At 45.7% G+C, this 18,159-nt stretch overlaps 1 protein-coding gene across 1 annotated transcript in view; it reads left to right on the top strand.

Annotated features, from left to right (window-relative positions):
• The first annotated feature begins 4,434 nt into the window (after positions 1-4,434).
• Positions 4,435-18,159, top strand: part of myt1la (myelin transcription factor 1-like, a) — a 25,763-nt gene continuing 12,038 nt past the window's right edge. The window contains exons 1-5 of the mRNA XM_053444796.1: positions 4,435-4,568; positions 5,446-5,515; positions 5,951-6,121; positions 7,817-7,884; positions 8,344-8,462. Of these exons, the coding sequence (XP_053300771.1) occupies positions 4,435-4,568; positions 5,446-5,515; positions 5,951-6,121; positions 7,817-7,884; positions 8,344-8,462 (562 nt within the window). The remainder of the gene's footprint in view (positions 4,569-5,445; positions 5,516-5,950; positions 6,122-7,816; positions 7,885-8,343; positions 8,463-18,159) is intronic.

Raw genomic sequence — 18,159 nt, 5'->3', positions numbered from 1 at the left:
CGTCTGTCTGTCTCTCTGTCTCCGTCTGTCTGTCTGTCTCTCTGTCTCCGTCTGTCTGTCTGTCTGTCTGTCTGTCTGTCTGTCTGTCTGTCTGTCTGTCTGTCTGTCTGTCTGTCTGTCTGTCTTTCTCTCTGTCTGTCTGTCTCTGTCTGTCTGTCTGTCTGTCTGTCTGTCCGTCTGTCTGTCTCTCTGTCTCCGTCTGCCTGCCTGCCTGTCTGTCTGTCTCTGTCTCTCTGTCTCTGTCTGTCTCTCTCTGTCTGTCTGTCTGTCCGTCTGTCTGTCTCTCTGTCTGTCTGTCTGTCTGTCTGTCTGTCTCTGTCTCTCTGTCTCTGTCTGTCTCTCTCTGTCTGTCTGTCTGTCCGTCTGTCTGTCTCTCTGTCTGTCTGTCTGTCTGTCTGTCTGTCTGTCTGTCTGTCTTTCTCTCTGTCTGTCTGTCTCTGTCTGTCTGTCTGTCTGTCTGTCTGTCTGTCTCTCTGTCTCCGTCTGTCTCTCTATCCATCTGTCTGTCTGTCTGTCCCCGTCTGTCTGTCTCTCTGTCTCCGTCTGTCTGTCTGTCTGTCTGTCTGTCTCTCTGTCTCCGTCTGTCTCTCTATCCATCTGTCTGTCTGTCTGTCCCCGTCTGTCTGTCTCTCTGTCTCCGTCTGTCTGTCTGTCTCTCTGTCTCCGTCTGCCTGCCTGCCTGTCTGTCTGTCTCCGTCTGTCTGTCTGTCTGTCTGTCTGTCTGTCTGTCTGTCTGTCTGTCTGTCTCTCTCCGTCTGTCTGTCTGTCTCTCTGTCTCCGTCTGCCTGCCTGCCTGCCTGTCTGTCTGTCTCCGTCTCTCAGTTGTATTAAATGTTAATCAGCCTCCTGCAGACTCAGCTGCTCTCTCCGGCTTAATGTTTCTTAATTCAGCTCCAAATCTTCTCCTCGTTCTTTATGCAGAAATCAGCCCAAAAAAATCTTTTCAAGCCGAACCCCTGCAGAGACGCACCCCCCCCCCCAGAACACACGGGACTGTAGACACACTGACAGATCACTATTCTTAGAAACCGAACGCGTGAGGCCCGTCCTGTCCTGCGAGGGGCCACAGAGGAAAGGTCACGGGGTCATTCTCTGATAAATCACACGCTAAGAAACTTTGCCCTGAAGGTGGCGATAGAGGAAAGATCGGGGGTGGGGTCTGTTCGTCATATTGAAGGTGCTCGCGAATGATCACAGATTATTGAATGTCTCATTGTCCAGGTGTTGGAATCTACTGTATATACGTGTGTGTGTATTTGTATGTTTGTATGTGTTTGTATGTGTGAGTACGTGTTTGTGTGTGTACGTGTTTGTTGTGTGTGTGTGTGTGTGTGTGTCTGGCTCGGATCAGATGCTCCGGCTCCACAGGGAACCACAGCTTGACTGATGGCAGCCGCATTTACACCATCAGCTTCCCTGTGAGAATCCAAAATGGCTGCCTGTTTCCACGGAGACAACAGATGCCCCCCCCCCCCCCCCCTCACCACCACCCGCCCGACTACAGAGATGAAAACTCTCTCACTTCTATCGGAGAGAAAGAGAGAGGGTTTTATTATTACTGTATGTTTTAATAATGTGTACTTCTATGTGTACATGAACGTCACCAGTGAGAATCACCAGTATAGATTCAATATTTGTATTATTAAAAAAAGACAGAAACCTTCGCTTTATTAAATAGTTTCTTCTTAATATATTTGAATATATATGTATATAATATTTTTTTCTAATTGCTTCATGGATGCATGGATTTTTCTATTGTATAGAACAAATGTTTAATTTGATACAGAGACTGTTTCTAAAAATCAACTTGAACTCCGGGTCTGAAAAGTGAAGCCAATGAGGAAGTGTCTGGAAGCTGTGTTCTCTGTAGTGACCAGCAGGGGGCGACTCCACTGGTAGTTTCTATAGAAAGTGACTCTACTTCTCACTTTTAACGTCAGTGAACTTTAAGGAGTTTTGTCTCAGTCTCAAGTTTCAAGTCTTCTTCAAACAGCTGATGTTCATTCAGTGAATTATGGTTTGATTGATGTGAATTAAGCATTTTAGATCTATACTGAGTCTACTGACATATCAATACTACTATAAAGAGGACAAATATTGGCAGCAGCGATACTTTCAGATGTACAACACTTCTGAATCTGAATTGAATCATAAACTTGTATAAAGTTTAAACCTGATGTCTTTAGTCTCGTGTCCTTGATCAACGTCCTGAGAAACAACCGTTTGTCTGAGAACTTCTGAAAACACTTTCAGGAAAAATACCAAAAATAAATTTCTCCAATTTGAGAAGTTGTGTTAGCAGCTGCTCACGGACACATTCATGTTCAAAAATGTTTTCTATTGAATAACAAACATTTCAAGGTGGAAGTTGTTAAAGAGCTGGTTTTTAGTTGGTTGTTGGAACATTTTAAATCCAACCATTTAAAAAATAAAGTGAGAACATATTTACCAGACTTCTTTTCTTTGACCCTTTCAGTCATAACTTAAACATATTATTTCCTTGGAGCCACGAGGAGCTGGAGCTGAAGTGTTGTGTTGTGATTCATAATCATGTTGCAGTGACCACTGGTCATCCAGTCGTGATTGAAAACGACCAATCAGAGGCTGGGGGGTGTTTCTGTTTCAACATTTCCAGAGTTTCATGAAATGGAAAACTAGTAGTGAGGTGTAACCGTAGCAACAGTGATTAGTTATAAAACTGCAGCGTATCAGTGTGGCCCAGTGGAGGTCAAAGGTCAGGGTCGGCACTTAAACCTCCCGGCCACCAGGTGGCACATGATTTATTCAAGTCTCAAGCTGTAACTCTTAACTTTAAAATCACGTCAGTGTTTTATTTGGTTTGGTTGAAAACACTTGACACAAAAGTTAGTGACGTTAAGAACACAACATTATCAAGTAAAGCAGTGAAGAAGAAGAAGAAGAAGAAGAAGAAGAAGAAGAAGAAGAGTTCCTCTTCATCGTTACCTCCTCTTCCTGTCGGCGGTGACTGAGTGCGTCTCTCTTCTTCCTCCAACGCCATGGCCGTGCAAGAGAGGAAGTGACCTACATAGACTCCCTCGCCTCGGCTGTCGTTTGCATTTCAAGGGGAGATAAATAATTCACACACACATACACACTCACACACATGCACACGCACACGCACATGCACACACTCAGATCCATATTTGAATTTAGTTATCTAATGTTATTGAGGCCTGTCATGTTGCAAAGGGATATTCGTACGATGTTGGGGAATTTTGTGTGTTTGAGTGTGTGTTCGTGTGTGTTCGTGTGTGTGTGTGTGTGTGTGTGTGTGTGTGTGTGTGTGTGTGTGAGAGTGTGTGCTATACAGGAGGTGGTAAGTTCTTTGAGGAGATGTTGGGAGGAGGTCTGCAGCCTGAGGCGCCTATGCAGAGAAACCTTCTGTATGGAGTTAAAGGAGGAGATAAGAGGAGGAAACAAGAAAGAGGAGAAAAAGAGAGGCAGGCGAAATGGATGGAAAGATGAAAAGGTGACAAGAGAGGAGAGGAATGAGAGAGTGAATACATTTGTGGGAAAATGTAAAGAGCGGAAGAGAAAGCAGGAAACAAGAGGAGAGAATAAGGAAAGATGAGAAGATGAGGGAGGAAAAGAGGAGGAAACAAGCGAGGAGAGGAGGACCAGAGAAAGGAAGAGAAGCACAGTAAGCTTGGATGGAGGGAAAGAGAGGAGTTGACGAAAAAGAGGAGATGAGGAAAGAGAGGAGAGGCTGGAAAAGGAACATATAAAAGAGGAGGAGAGAGGAGGAGGAGGACGGGAAGAACAACATAGGACGAAGAGGAGAAAGAATTGAGCAACGTCAAAGAAAGTGACAGAGGAGAAGTTACAAATATGACTTCAACAGATTCATATGACCCCTGTTAAAGAAATATGGGGTTAAAGGCAGAATATCTCGATTATATAATATACGAATAAATTAAAGAGCTGTGAAAAAGGTCTCAAGCACGAAGAGATGAAGGAAACGACAGAAGGAAGGAGGAAGGAAACGACCGAAGGAAGGAGGAAGGATGGTTCGTTGTAAAGCTGCCTTATAGATCTCGTTATCTCTCGTTCTCCCTCTCTTTCTCTCTTCTATCTGTCCATCCAGAGTGTGTGTCTGTGTGTGCGTGTCTGTGTGTGTCTGTGTGTGTGTGAGTCTGTGTGTGTGTGAGTCAGGAGCAGAATATAAAGGAGCAGCGACTCCAGGGACTCACAGTCGTTCCCATCACACCCTGAGTGGAGGAAGCAGAGGAGGGTCGTTAGTCCACAGCTCCGTCGGCTCAATCTGCAGGAATATGTAAAAATTAAAATGTAATCGTAATTATCTCGGAGCTCAGACGCACAAATCAACGTTCAGGATTCAACATGTGTTAGAACACACAGCTGTGAAACCTCATATTAGGGATATATGAGGTTGTATAGGGCACAAACATTGCTATGGATCACCTAGAGCAGGCCGCCCCCGTGCCATCACTCCCCCCGGCATGTGGCCGGATCGGGACCGGATCAGGGCCGGATCAGGACCGGATCAGGGCCGGATCTGGACCGGATCAGGGCCGCATCAGGGCCGGGTCAGGGCCGGATCAGGGCCGGATCAGGGCCGGATCAGGGCCGGATCAGGGCCGGGTCAGGGCCGGATCTGGACCGGGTCAGGGCCACAACCATTGGGCGATGCTGGAATGCTAACGTTAGCTGCGTAGCATTGTTCTCTGAGTTGGAAGGTGGGAGACACTCAGGTGCAGCTTCATGGAAACTTGAACTGCAGTAATAATCCCAGTGAGATGAATCATCAGGTAATAAGAGCAGCACTGTATGGCCGGGTATATTAGACTGTGGGGGTGCAGGGTGAGGGGGGTGTATATTGGTGTATGGGGAGGTGAGTGGAGGTATATGAGGTATGATACTGTAATCAGCTCACTGCAGGAGGAGAAGTTATTAGTTTGTGCAGAGAGACAGAGCGTCAGTCTGTCGCCCTTACTCTCTGCCTCTGTTGGAAACGCAAGATTTATAATCCTGAGCTTCAGGCTTCAGGCTCCAGGAGCACAGACAAACTTTTGTGTGTTTCCTCAAAAGTCAACTTAAACTAAACCGAGCTCCAACGTTAACGCAAAGAAGAAGAAGAAGGTAGAAGCCGACCGATGTGCTCGCTCTCGAAACACGAGGATCGTGCACGTGACACGTGAGTATCAGCTGACTCTGCAGAATAATGAGTTTCAGACTCATTGTTCAACTGATCCACAACTTCACTGTTCTAGTTCACTGTCGCCTAATTACAGTCAGCAGCTGCTTCCACAGAAACAACTGACTGAACCTCACCTGCACTATCAACAGACACAGCTACAGACCAGCTGCTTGAGCGTCCTGCAGCTAAAGAGTCAAACCAGAGCAGAAAACAGTTCAATAATAAATTCAAAAACAGGATTGTTGGACTGTGTTGTGTTGTTTTAGTTACCTCCACCTGTATGTTCACTTGCACCTGTTCCTCTACATGCACCTCTACCTGCACCTCTACCTGCCTGTAAGCTACCATCACCTTTTCTTTAATTTAAAGTTCACTGCAGCTCAACAGGTGAAGCTGCGTTTGGGACCTATCTCCTGTTTCCTCGTACATCCGCTCGTGTCTTTATTCACTAATTAAAATGATAAAGTTGTAATTTTTCCATGGAACAAAACAATAAAACTAAACAAAAGGAATGAACTTGCAGAACTTCTGGTTCTGGATAAGTTAACAATTTGTAAAGAGCCACTTTTCATATTTAAGTAGTTGTGATACTTGTACAAGTACAATTGAATGTGGAATGAATGAATCACCCTTAAACTCTGTGAGATTTACAGGGTCTGATATTATAGATCCAACCTTTGAATCCATAGAAGTAATCGATAAGGAACCAGCGCATTAGAGCAGATGGTATCAGAGATTAACCGTCACCACATCTGCTCCTTTGTGTTTCAGTCTGAGTTCTGCTCGGCTGCAGCTCGCCGGCTCTGCGTCTGGAAGATGCACGAGGGCAAAGTGCAGCGCTGGCGGCCTGTGCATGCAGTCGGGGGAGCGCTCGGCGGCAGCCATCTTTACGTTCTTATCTCCCACCCATACGCCCCCCCGCAGGCCAGGCTCAGCCCTGCTGTAATTGACTTTCTCCCACTGAGCCCAGTGGAGGCTTCAGGCTGCAGAGCTGCACTGAAAAACCTATTACACACTGCTGCACACCTACACACTGCAGACCTATGGAGGGAGGGGAGAGGGAGTGTGTCTCTGAATCCATCCAGAGGAGTCGGCAGCTTGTGTCTGTTGGTTCAGATCCAAACAGGTAGAGATGAAGGAAATCTGATTAACCAGCTCAGATCAGCGTGAGGACGATGGAGCCGTGTGTGTGTGTGTGTGTGTGTGTGTGTGTGTGTGTGTGTGTGTCTGTGTGAATGTGTTCAGACAAATCCCTCCTGCAGAAGCTTGAAACTTGTAATCTATCACAGTAAATATCATGTGACCAGACGGTGAGGGCCGCCCTGGAGAGGAAGACAAGGTCACCTCCTGCTAGTTCAACACAAAAGATGGAACTATAAAATACCAATCAGTGAATGTTTCCATGATCCTAAGTGGGGGGGGGACAGAGTGACACAGCATTTTATTGAATTTGTCTTCACGCACCTTGAGGTGTTTTCATGGGCTGTGACAGACTGAGGGGGCAGAGGTGACATGAAGGAACAGTCCCTGACCAGGGCTCCAGGGGGCAGACTTCTCCCTCCCCCCCTCCTCTGGGCTTTGAGCCTTCACGTTCCCACACACATTAATAATGAGCTCACAAACTCACACATCCATCATCCAGCTGTCAATAGATTTACAGTATTTCAATTAAGCTCTGTGTGGTGTTATGTGAGAACAATATAAATGACAATGATGTTATTTTATATTTGTTGTTCTCTTTGTGAGTCTTAAAACCAGACGGGCTGAGGAACAACCTTTGTGTTGAAATATGGAAATAACCAGAACATCTGGATCTGAAGGAACGTCTGGTTCCTTTGCTCTGATCGAGTCACTCTGACCTCACAGGCTTGAACCACGAGTGGCTTTGACCAGGTGCATCTTTTTATGGCCACATTTCATCATCTCCTCGTGGCGGCTTCCAGAACCTTTCGTGTCCCAGTCGCATCCAACCTGGTTTCATGAGCAAGACAGATGAGTTCAGTGAGCATCAGTGACCTTCAGTGACCTCCACTGTCACCAGGTCTGAATCCCACAGGGAGCTTCTGGGAGGAGGCACAGCAGGAGGCCGGAGGAGACGATGGAGTCGAGTCCACACGGAGCAGAAGCTCAGAGGAAAGATCAGGACAGGATGAGGAGTCAATGACTTCTCATACTGTACTGTATGTGAAAGTGAATGACACACACATGTATTTATGTGTGTATGTTTCTAACTATGAGATTAATTCTTTGTCATAATAATCAGAAATATCACTTTTGTCATCAGAGGCAGGTTAAATAACTTAATAAATTGAAATTAATTAAATATACCAAATAAAAACAGTCATACATGTCACACTGAAATTCCATTGGTGCATCTATGCTTCATTCGTTTATAGTTTTTCATGTTTAAGGTTTTCTATCAAGTCAGCAACATGTTTATGCATACAGTACAAATACTCACATATTATATACAAGTATATATATATATATATGGAGAGAGACCTGCGTGTTTCTTTTCTCAGTCTCAATATTTTATTAAAGGGAGAGTCTAACTAGGTCAGGCTGTTCAAACCAGGCTCGCTCCACCGTTCTCTCTCTGTCTCTGTGTCCTCACTTCACTCCTGTCTGCTGTCAAAGCATCGAGACGGAGCGAAGACGAGGAGACGGACAGAGGAGGAAGAGGAGAGAAACGGAGAGATGACTGAGTGAAAAGAGAGAGAGGGAAAGAGAGATGAATGAGAGGGATTGATTCGAAAGAAGAGCGAAAAGAGAGAGAGAGAGAGAGAGAGCGATGAGTGGAAGAGGCAGAGGATCGCAAAGAAGGACGAGGGAATGAAAAGATGAAGGAAAGGAAATTAGGATGGAAGGAAAGTAGAGAAGGGATGAAAGGGAGAGAGGAAGGAAAGTTGAGGAAGTATAAAGGGATGGATGGTCGGATAAACAAATGAAAAGAAGGACAAATTGAGAAACAGTCTGAAAGTTCGTGAGCAGGAAATAGAAACAACCATATTCGTAAATCTAATTTTGAAATTAAACCGTGCACAGGAAACTAAACTGAATAACTAAATAATGATTAAATAAAACATGGATTTAAATCAAAAACTGAAGCTGCTCATTTTCAAATGTCTTCAGACTCATTTAGCCCCTTTGACAAATCTCTCCAGGCTCTCCAGGCCTGGAGGTCGTCACTTTGTTCTGTCCCGGCTGCTGCTTCAGGTCACTGTGGTGTCGGAGGGGGAGTCGCTGCCCCAGTATCAAACCAAACTCCACCAGTATGGAGCCAGTTGTTCTCCAGATGTAGAGCTCTGAGCTTCAGAGTCCTGGAACCAGTCTACCAGACAGCCTGATGGATGGAGGCTGTTGAGATGTTCGTCCTCCCAGCAGGTTCTCAGGACCTGGTCCCCTCCCTGAACCAGGATCCCTCTGACTTACTATGGCCTTGTAGGTGTTTCCCAAAGGTTTGAAGTTGTGTTGGACTCTGTGCTGTTTCCCTTTAAGTGACGCTCCCAGTCAGTGACGCTCCCAGTCAGTGACGTTCCCAGTCAGTGACATCCAGTGAATCATCATACGTCGTCCCCCAAGTTCCTTAAAGCTCCAGGTTCATCACATCCAGCAACTGAGGAGCTGAGGCGACAGAACGAGGCTCGTGCAGCTGGAGGATCAACACCAGGCGTCTTCTCAACCTGGCCACCCTGATATTAATCCAATTAATGACTCCTTACTAATAAAGCATCAGAAAATGATTCAACACTAATAATCTGCGACTAATCATGAAGTTAATATGAACGAGTCGAACTCACACAAACGTGAACAAAGGGAATTACACACTGAACCATGTGCCTATAGAGACTTCCTATATATGTGTGTGTCTGTGTGTGTGTATGAGAGGTGGGGGAATCAAAACAACACCCAGGGACTGACTGCAGGGCTCAACACACACACACACACACACACACACACACACACACACACACACACACACACACACACACACACACACACACACACACACACACACATACACACACACACTACACGCTTCACGCTTGGAATGCATTGCCACCCTTGGAGCCTGCATGTGCGCGCCCCCGCCGCCTCTCCATCGGTCTGTGCGCGTCACCGGGTTTGCGTGCGCGCTCCCGGGGAATAAAGGAAAAGAGGAGAATGAAGAGGGGAGAGGAAAGAGAGAGGGAGAGAGTGATAGAGAGAGAGATTGATAGAGAGAGAGAGGTAAACGCGTCTTCTTCTTCTACTGCTGCAGTGTCTGATTCTCCCTCCACCACCTTCATCATCACCACCATCATCATCCTCCCTCCCTCCAACCCGTCTGTCTGGGCCTCCTCCTCCCCCTCCTCCTCCTCCTCCTCCTCCTCCTCCCCCTCCCCCTCCTCCATCCCTCTCTCCACCACTGAAGGCATGGCCACATATTACGGCGACAAAAGAGAGAGAGAAAGAGGCAGAGGGTAGAGAGACCTTGACGGAGACAGAGAGAGAGAGTAAGAGAGAGAGAGAGAGAGAGAGAGAGAGAGAGAGAGAGAGAGAGAGAGAGAGCGAGCGAGCGAGAGAGAGGGAAGGAAGGAAGGCGGCTGCAGACTTTCCATCCAGAGAGGAAGAGGAGAGGAGGAGGAAGAGACGGAGGTAGAGGAGTCTCCATCTTCGCCATTCCCAGTATGTTTCTCTCTCTTTATTCTCACATCATTGTGGTGACGCGCCTCACGCGCTCTCTGCGCCTCTGTCACGCGCACCGTGTTCTCCTCCGTCATGTTCTCCTCTTGTGTTCCTCCTCTGTTCCTCCTCTGTTCCTCCGGTGTGTCATTCATGCTTCTGCTGCTTCTCCCTGACTCTGTTCTCATCTCCACCGCTGACATCCCTCTGTTGTGTGCCAGTCACGCGCCTGCTCTCAGAAGACGTGTGTGTTTGTGTTACTTTGCTGTGTTTTTGTGTATTTGCCATATTCATGTGTTGCCAGTCCGTATGATAATAACCCCGCAGTGAGTGTGTTGTGACCTCACGGCACCTTCACATCACGTCAGATGATTTCTGGGATATCTCCATACTGTTCCTCCAGGGTGTCGTGGACCTGTCTGGTTCTGAATCTATAGGCGGTTGTGTGGTGTGTTGTGTTGTGATGGGACCAGTGTGTGTGATATTTAATAATCCTGCAGGCTGTCAGTGAGCCTGTCTTATTGCTCTAATGCCTCCACAGTGAGCTGGAGTGTGTCTGTGCTGCTAATTAGTGTGTCTGCAGTGACCTTATGGCACCTTCTCCACTGAGTGGGTCCCCCGTGCTCCCCGGGACCCTCCTGCAGCTTCTCACTGTTCAAACACAAGAACGTAATGTTTCCATAATGTTAAATTCATAAGTTCATGAGCTCGTGTGAGACACTGAAGTCACAGTGGTTCTATCGGAGTGAGACCATCAGTGAAGTGACAAATCAGGAAATTGAATTATAAGATGAACTTTAATGCTTCTCTAGCGCAGTGGTTCCCAGTGGTTAGTCCATGGATTCATAAAGATAAAATGATTATGATATATGTTCTATATTCTGTTCTGAGGTTGGGAAAATATTCTCAGTCCGTGTCTGATATCGTTCTGTTTCTCTTTATTGAGAATTGAGAACCTCGGCTCCAGTGAGTGAAAAGACTCTCGTGTACTTTTAGCATCTGAAAGTCTGGAACTGGGAATTTTCATAAATCTCAAAGTAAAGATTTATCAGGATTTTACTTTCAAATCTAAATATTAGGACATATATGAATATTCACCTAGGAATTATCATGTGTTTGTGATGTTTTCCAAAAAGAAAAGTTCAATTAACTAAATCCATAATCTGTTAATCAACATATAGTTCTTCTTTAAACATATCTGAGGACCTGAGGCTTCAGGTAATCCCACTGTGCAACTCTCTCACTGAGTCTGATTGGCTCAGAAGCAGCTGTCGTGTTATGAGCTCGTTCTTCTTCGTGCTCGTCTTCAGCTTCAAACCACTTGTGGTGATTTGGTCGTGGTCCAAGGTGTCGATCCTCTGGACTCGGGGGTTTCTTCTCATGGAGAATATTTGGGGGATGTCCCTGAAAACGAAGCCTGAGGCAGAACGATCCCTCCAGACTGCAGACGATCTCTGTACTGGATAAATATTCAGTTAAAGCAAAGAAATGTAAGAGGAGACTTTGAAGTCGTGCCTCCACAGGAGGAGCAGATTAGAGGAGGTGGGAGATACAGAAAAAAACTTTAAACTACGGACAAAAATTCTTCTTAGTTTCTTCGTCCCAAAAAACAATGATTTGTTATTATGCATCACTTACTTTTTATTTTCCTGTTTATCTTGATAATTTCTGCAGCTGCTTCTGTAGAGATGATTTTCTTCACAGTGAGAGAATCAGAACAATGATAAATAATGAAAATGAGCACAGACATCTTCTTCACACTGAGGCACAAACATCTGAATAAACAAACAAGACGTCAGTTATGTTATAATAAAGCTTATTAGGCCCAAAAGTTTGAAACCAGATCTACATTCCTCAGATACAGATTTTTTTTATTTGGCTCTGCACCAAATCATAAAGATCGATTCCCTAAACATCTTCAAGATCCATGAATTATTCTCTGAGGAGTCCTAGAAAAAATTTGGGAAAACGTCCGAAGTCACAATGTTAAAGAAAGTTGGTAAACAGATCGGCTCAGGAGGGAGAAGTTCCCCGAGGCTCCTGTCTCTGTGTTTTACTGACGTGAAGAAAATTTATCATTTTAATAACACTCCACCGTTCTCTCAATGTTGAGTCCTGTATGCTGATCAAAATACTCCCTGATCGTTCTCCTGCTGTAAACTACTTTATAAACCACGCTGGTGTTTCCTGAGCGCAGCTGCAGGACACAGAGCGTCCTCGTCTCTGCAGCCGGACACCAGCTGTGGGACAGAGGAAACTCACCCGGTGCAGACCTGAGGAGCTCGGTGCAAAGGGATGTGGATGAGTCACCGAAAAGAAACCATTAAAACTTCACTTTCTCTCTCTGTTCTAACTGATTCCTCCGAGAATGATTCATGGATCTCAGTGAGAAACCTCAGGCTCGTTCAGGGGACTTATATCTAAGTACAAGATGGAGCAGATCCAAATAGATCCAGTGGATTTATGAGGTTTCATAAAGGTTTGAGATGAGTGACATCATAGCTGGTTCAGAATCATTGAGTCTGAACTACCTGTCTGTCTTTCACCTGTCTGTCTGTCTGTCTTTCACCTGTCTGTCTGTCTGTCTGTCTGTCTGTCTGTCTGTCTGTCTGTCTGTCTGTCTGTCTGTTCATCCCTCCATCATTCTGTCTGTGTGTGGTTTATTACTTCTGAATTGATGCCAAGACACCCATCAATCTGATTATCTCTGATCAATGGAATTCAGCAGCACACACACACAAACACACACACACACACACACACACACACACACACACACAAACACACACACACACACACACATCACAATTTAACAACATGCACAAACATTTTCGGTGACTCATCTTGAGCAGATTTTATTCTTCATGAAGTTTATGTATGTGTGTGTGTGTGTGTGTGTGTGTGTGTGTGTGTGTGTGTGTGCGTTTGCGTGTGTGTGTGTGTCTGTGATTAATGACAAACTTCTCACATTTGCTCGTCGGCTGTGACCGTTGACCTTTGACCTCTTCTCACAACCGTTCCACATTCATGTTGAGCGTTGGGGAAACGATGATGATGTCACAGTTTACTTCACTGTCGCTTTGTGTCATGAGCAGAAACAACAACAACAACAACACAACAGCTGTTTACCTGTTTCTCTACGTTCTGCACTATTTGGTCTAATAAGTTAAATTTAATATCACTGCTTTAATATCACGTTACATCGTTCTTCTCTGGTGTTTGAAGGATCGTTGATGTGGAGTGTATCGCCACCTGCTGGCCTGGCATATTCATGTGTAGTTGTTTTTGTGTAAAGTGAAGTTCGTGTGGACGCAGATTTCTTTTCTCAAACGGAGGCTAAGATATCTGCAGTCAGTATCTTGTTAAATCTCTTATCTCAGAGCTGTTTCTGTTCATAGTGAGAAAGGAGAAAGTAACACACACACACACACACACACACACACACACACACACACACACACACACACACACACACACACAGACACACTCTAATTCCGAGCGCAGTAACGATTGTTGATCTCTGATGCCACTGACGAGCTGCCTCGGCTGCTTGTTACAGATCATTAAAGCTTCACACCCTGACCACATCCAACCCCCCCGACCTGTCAATCACTCACACCCCCGCCCGTCGAGCAGAGGTGAGTGACGGGAGGTCGAGAGCAAATCCACGATTACACTGTGAGAAGCGTGAACCGTGATCTGATGTTAACTCAGACTCAAGATCACGTTTCAAGTATTTGCTGAAGAAACGAGGTGTAGCGTCATGATTGACAGCTGAGACTGATTTGTGATTGGTCGAGCACACGTGTGGGCGGGACCACGATCTCTGCTGCTCAGGCTCCATCAAGCTGCGTCTGTGTGTGACATCATTCAGCTTCATTTTTAAAGTGAAGATGCAGAATTCTAGAAACGATCAGAACAGACGCCCACGTTCTCTTCCTTCACGGAGACAATCTACTTCCTGTTTCCATCACATGACCTTTGTTCGTGAACGGTCATGTGACATGAGTGTCCAGGTGTGTTCGTGTGGGCGGAGCTAAAGTGACGTGTTGAGGGAGATTGTTTAAACTTGTTATGACCTGTTGAACTCTTTGGAATCTGGTTCTGGTCTTTCAGGACGTTTCCTCTGAAGCTTCATGTTTGTTCCACGTTTCCTTTGATCTGTGAGTTTTAATTTCACGTTGTGATTTGGGGAATAAATAATTTAGTCCGACACACGTACGACCTGTCGTCATCACCTACGTGGGCGGAGTCAACCTATACTAGACTCTGATTGGTTTGTAGATGACGTCTGGCGTGGGCGTGTTGTCAGGTGTGTGTGCGTGGGGGGGGGGGGGGGGGGGTATGTTTGAATGGAGGAAATTAATGGAGAGCTTCATCTGGTTGCCATGGTAACATCACAATGGTATTACTAGCAGCATCAGCTCCTTCAGGCGCAGTACACCACAGTACTACAGTACCACAGTACAGTACTACAGTACTCCACAGTAGTACTGTAGTACAGTACTTTATTTAGTGCAAATGAACCAATTGACACATTTTATTGTCAAAGGTGAAGACTGCAGCTTCTTCTTCTTCTTCTTTTCTTTTTCTTCTTCTTCTTCTTTTTCTTCTTCTTCTTCTTCTTCTTCTTCTTCTTCTTCTTCTTCTTCTTCTTCTTCTTCTTCTTCTTCTTCTTCTTCTTCTCTTCTCCAAGGTGACTCAGGTAAACTGAGAGAAACGCCTGCAGACACGATTCAGGGCTGAGAAAGGTCAATGTGAATATTTTTTACATTTAATATTCTCCTAAATGTGTGACTTAGTGCATTAACATTCATTTGCATTGCATCTGTCAATATTCCCAGTTAATAGCAGCAGCTGAACGTTCCTGCAGAGAGGTCACATGATGTCTGTCCACAAACTGCTGCACGAGGAGCAGATGTGTAAAAATACATCCTCACGTCCATCAACATGTAATTATCAAACAATCAAACTGTCACCGGAGGAGAATCAGGTCAATGACACGCGTGTAAAGACTTCAGAGGCGTCAGGTGACACATGACATGTTTATATCCTCGTGATAAAACCGATGAGATGACTCACAGACTCCAGCCCCCCCCCCTCCCCTCACCGACTCTGGCTCCTCTTTAAGTTTTGAGTGACCTTCAACCAGGTGACCTCCCTGCTGCTGTTCCTCCATCAACCGTAACGGACGTTTCCACCTGAGCTTCAGCCTGAGAGGGTTCAGGTCCTCTCGTCAGACCAGCTCCTGTTATGAAGCTAATGTCGTCTGACAGAGGGAAGTCTGGGGGGGGGGGGGGGGGACTTCACCTCCTCTGAAGTGCTGACGTGACACCACAGACCCGGTCGGGGGGGGGGGGGGGGGGGGGTCTGCAGTGTGGCTGCTTCATGTTCTCCTGTCTACAGGGTTTGAAGGGTGAACATGTAGTGATCACTCGTGACCTGCAGGAGGATCTGACCTCGTAGAGTCGCCTCCTTCTCCAGGCTGCAAACTTCAAGCCGAGAAACAGTGAATATCAATAATAAGTAATTCAAATTCTTTAGAACTAAAAAACTTCCTAGAACATTTCCTGAGTTCTTTCAGGTCCCATCCTTCCAACTTTCATGCAAATCCGTTTTGTACTTTTTAAACGTGCTGTTGAACAACCAGCTCCTGTTTGCTGCCATCACAATGGATGGTGCTTGTGTGTGTATGTGTGTGTGTGTGTGTGTATGTGTGTGTGTGTGTGTTTGTGTGTCTGTGTGACTCCCGTTGACTCCCACTGTGACTCGATGGATCCAGTTTGCTGCATCTCGCCGTTCACACGTCTGAATCTTTGTGGCGCTCGTACCTGCAGCAGGTCAGTCTGCCGCTGCTGTTCCCCCCCCCCCCCCCCCCCCCCCCCCCGTTTGGTCGGGGGGTTAATTGATGCGGCTAATCACCAGATCAGTCCAGTCTCCATGGAAACCAGGAGTGGGGCTGTTGTACGGGAGGGAGGGAGGAGGGAGGAGGGAGGGAGGGAGGGAGGGAGGGAGGGAGGGAGGGAGGGAGGGAGGGAGGGAGGAGGGAGGAGGGAGGGAGGGAGGGAGGAGGGAGGAGGGAGAGCTGCTGCAGAACAGTGTGTGCTCCACTGTGTCACAGTCAAATTAAAGGACCATGAATAGGTCTAAGAAGAGTATTATCATTATTTTGCTTATGATACAAGGTGTAATGGGTTTGTGGTGTGTTATTTATATTATTTATTGTTTATGTGTGATCATATTAATTTGGCAGGAAGTACAGTAGGTCACATGGGAAACAGCCGAGACCTCAGCGTCCTGTTTGTCTCTAGGAGTCGCTCCAGTTCTTATGGATATTTTCACTGGTGGAGGAATTAACAATATTCAAAATCAAGGAATATTCAAATGTTTTCATTGAGTACTAAGAAAATGTTGCACTAGTACATGTGAAAATATTTGATTTGTTAGATTATTGTGCAGAAACATGGTTTCATGGTTTATACATGTATATATACATATTGGTCAATTATTTGATTTATTATTAATGCATTTCCATGTAATTTGTCTATATGACATGAGTGGTATATATTGAGCTCATTCTGTCTATACGTGTGTCAGGCTGTTGAATCAGTTAATTGTATTTAATAGTTTTAGTTGTACCTCATATAAACCAAAGTTATTAAGTATACTCCAGTTGCTATAAAAAGCTATAAAAGGAGTTTCTTTCCTTCCTGTTGTGAGCCGACCTGAACCAACAGAAACTGAGAAGCTCTGTCACTTCCTGTCTTCCGGGGGCGGAGCCAGAATCTTTCTAAATCATGAGGCAAATATTACAATTCCGGATTCAGTGAGTCGAACATTCCTGGTTCACTGTCGGCTCGAAACAAAGCTACACACAAAAAGAGTTCATTGTTCAACCACACAATATCACAAACTCTGGAGCCATGAGACGTGTGTTGCTCATGTTGAGCTTCATGTGTCCATAATAACACAAATGTGGTGTTGACATACAGACAGACACTGTGTGTGTGGGTGTTGTGTTGTTTGGTTTGTGCGCTGCAGTGTCAAATCACACACACCAGATGTTTCTGTTTGTTCAGTTTGATAAAAATCCTCTGCTGTAATAATACGCTGAGCTGCTGTCTGGCTCTGCCGCAAACACACACTCACCTGGCTGCTGTCTGTGTGTGTCTGTGTGTGTATGTGTGTGTGTCTTGTTTAGGCTCACAAACATTTGCCTGTGAGTGTTGTGTTTGTGTGTCCTCCTGTTGTTGGGTCATTTTCGTCGTGTCTCCAGATGTGAAGTAAATCTTTTCACATAGTCTTCTTTTTAATTCGCAGTGAGTTACTGTGTCGACTTGTCTGTGTTGTTGTGTTGTTGGTTTAAAGACGTAACACAATCACTGTGGCAGCTCCACACGTCTCTTTTTTCAAAGCACCTCTGTCCAGATGTTGTGTCCTCGATGTTGCCTCAGTCGACTGTAGAAATGATCTCTTCTGTCCATCAGGAGCAGACGAGCAGGGACGAGGACAGAGGGGACCGACGGGTTAACAAAATGTCTGACCGCCATTAGCTTCTTGTTTCATTCCGACAGACAGAGTTAGTTTCTTTTCAACTTGACCAGCAGTCGTGACTGAGAGCTCCGGGACACGCCCACTTATATATTCCAACTGCTCCCATTGGACAGTACAAGCTGCCAATCACACTGTGGTATCCACCCCCCTACACATCCGGTGCTTTATGGTCTATTTGACTCTAAATGATCATAATTTACTAAATGAACATCGGCTGTTTTGAAGAAGACCTGAAACTAGAGACTGAGTCATTTTCTCATAGACTTCAATAGAAACTACCGGTGAAGTCGCCCCCTGCTGGTCAGAGAGAGATCGCCCTCTGCTGGTGATTGGCTGGACTCGTCGTGAAACCCTTTTGTTTTCTATGTGCAGAAGCGGAGCTGTGTACGAACACCAGAAAGGAAAATTAGCACGAATTAAGAAAAAGAGAATTTGATCTGAATGGAACCTTTTAAGAACATGTAACCATAGCAACAGGACCACTGCTTCAGGCTGTGCTACCTGGTCGGGGGGGGGGGGGGGAGGGGGGGGACTCACCTGAACACGAGAGAACCTGACTTTAATACATGGAGGTGCAGTAAAACACGGCCTCTTGATAAGATAATGATCAGCTAGAGAAGAATGATTGTTCTTTTCATGTCCTTTCTGTGAGGTGCCGTGTTGGTTCGACCCTACAGGGGGCGCAGCAGCCTCCTGCAGGTCTGTTCAAATGGTAGAAATGACACAGGTACAGAGTGTACGTTTCTGCAGCTCAGTGGGTG

This window comes from Pleuronectes platessa, chromosome 17 (assembly GCF_947347685.1).
Source record: "Pleuronectes platessa chromosome 17, fPlePla1.1, whole genome shotgun sequence".
Classification (NCBI taxonomy): domain Eukaryota; kingdom Metazoa; phylum Chordata; class Actinopteri; order Pleuronectiformes; family Pleuronectidae; genus Pleuronectes; species Pleuronectes platessa.
The sequence above is the reverse complement of the archived record's forward strand: the minus strand, read 5'-3'. Positions and strand labels throughout refer to the sequence as shown.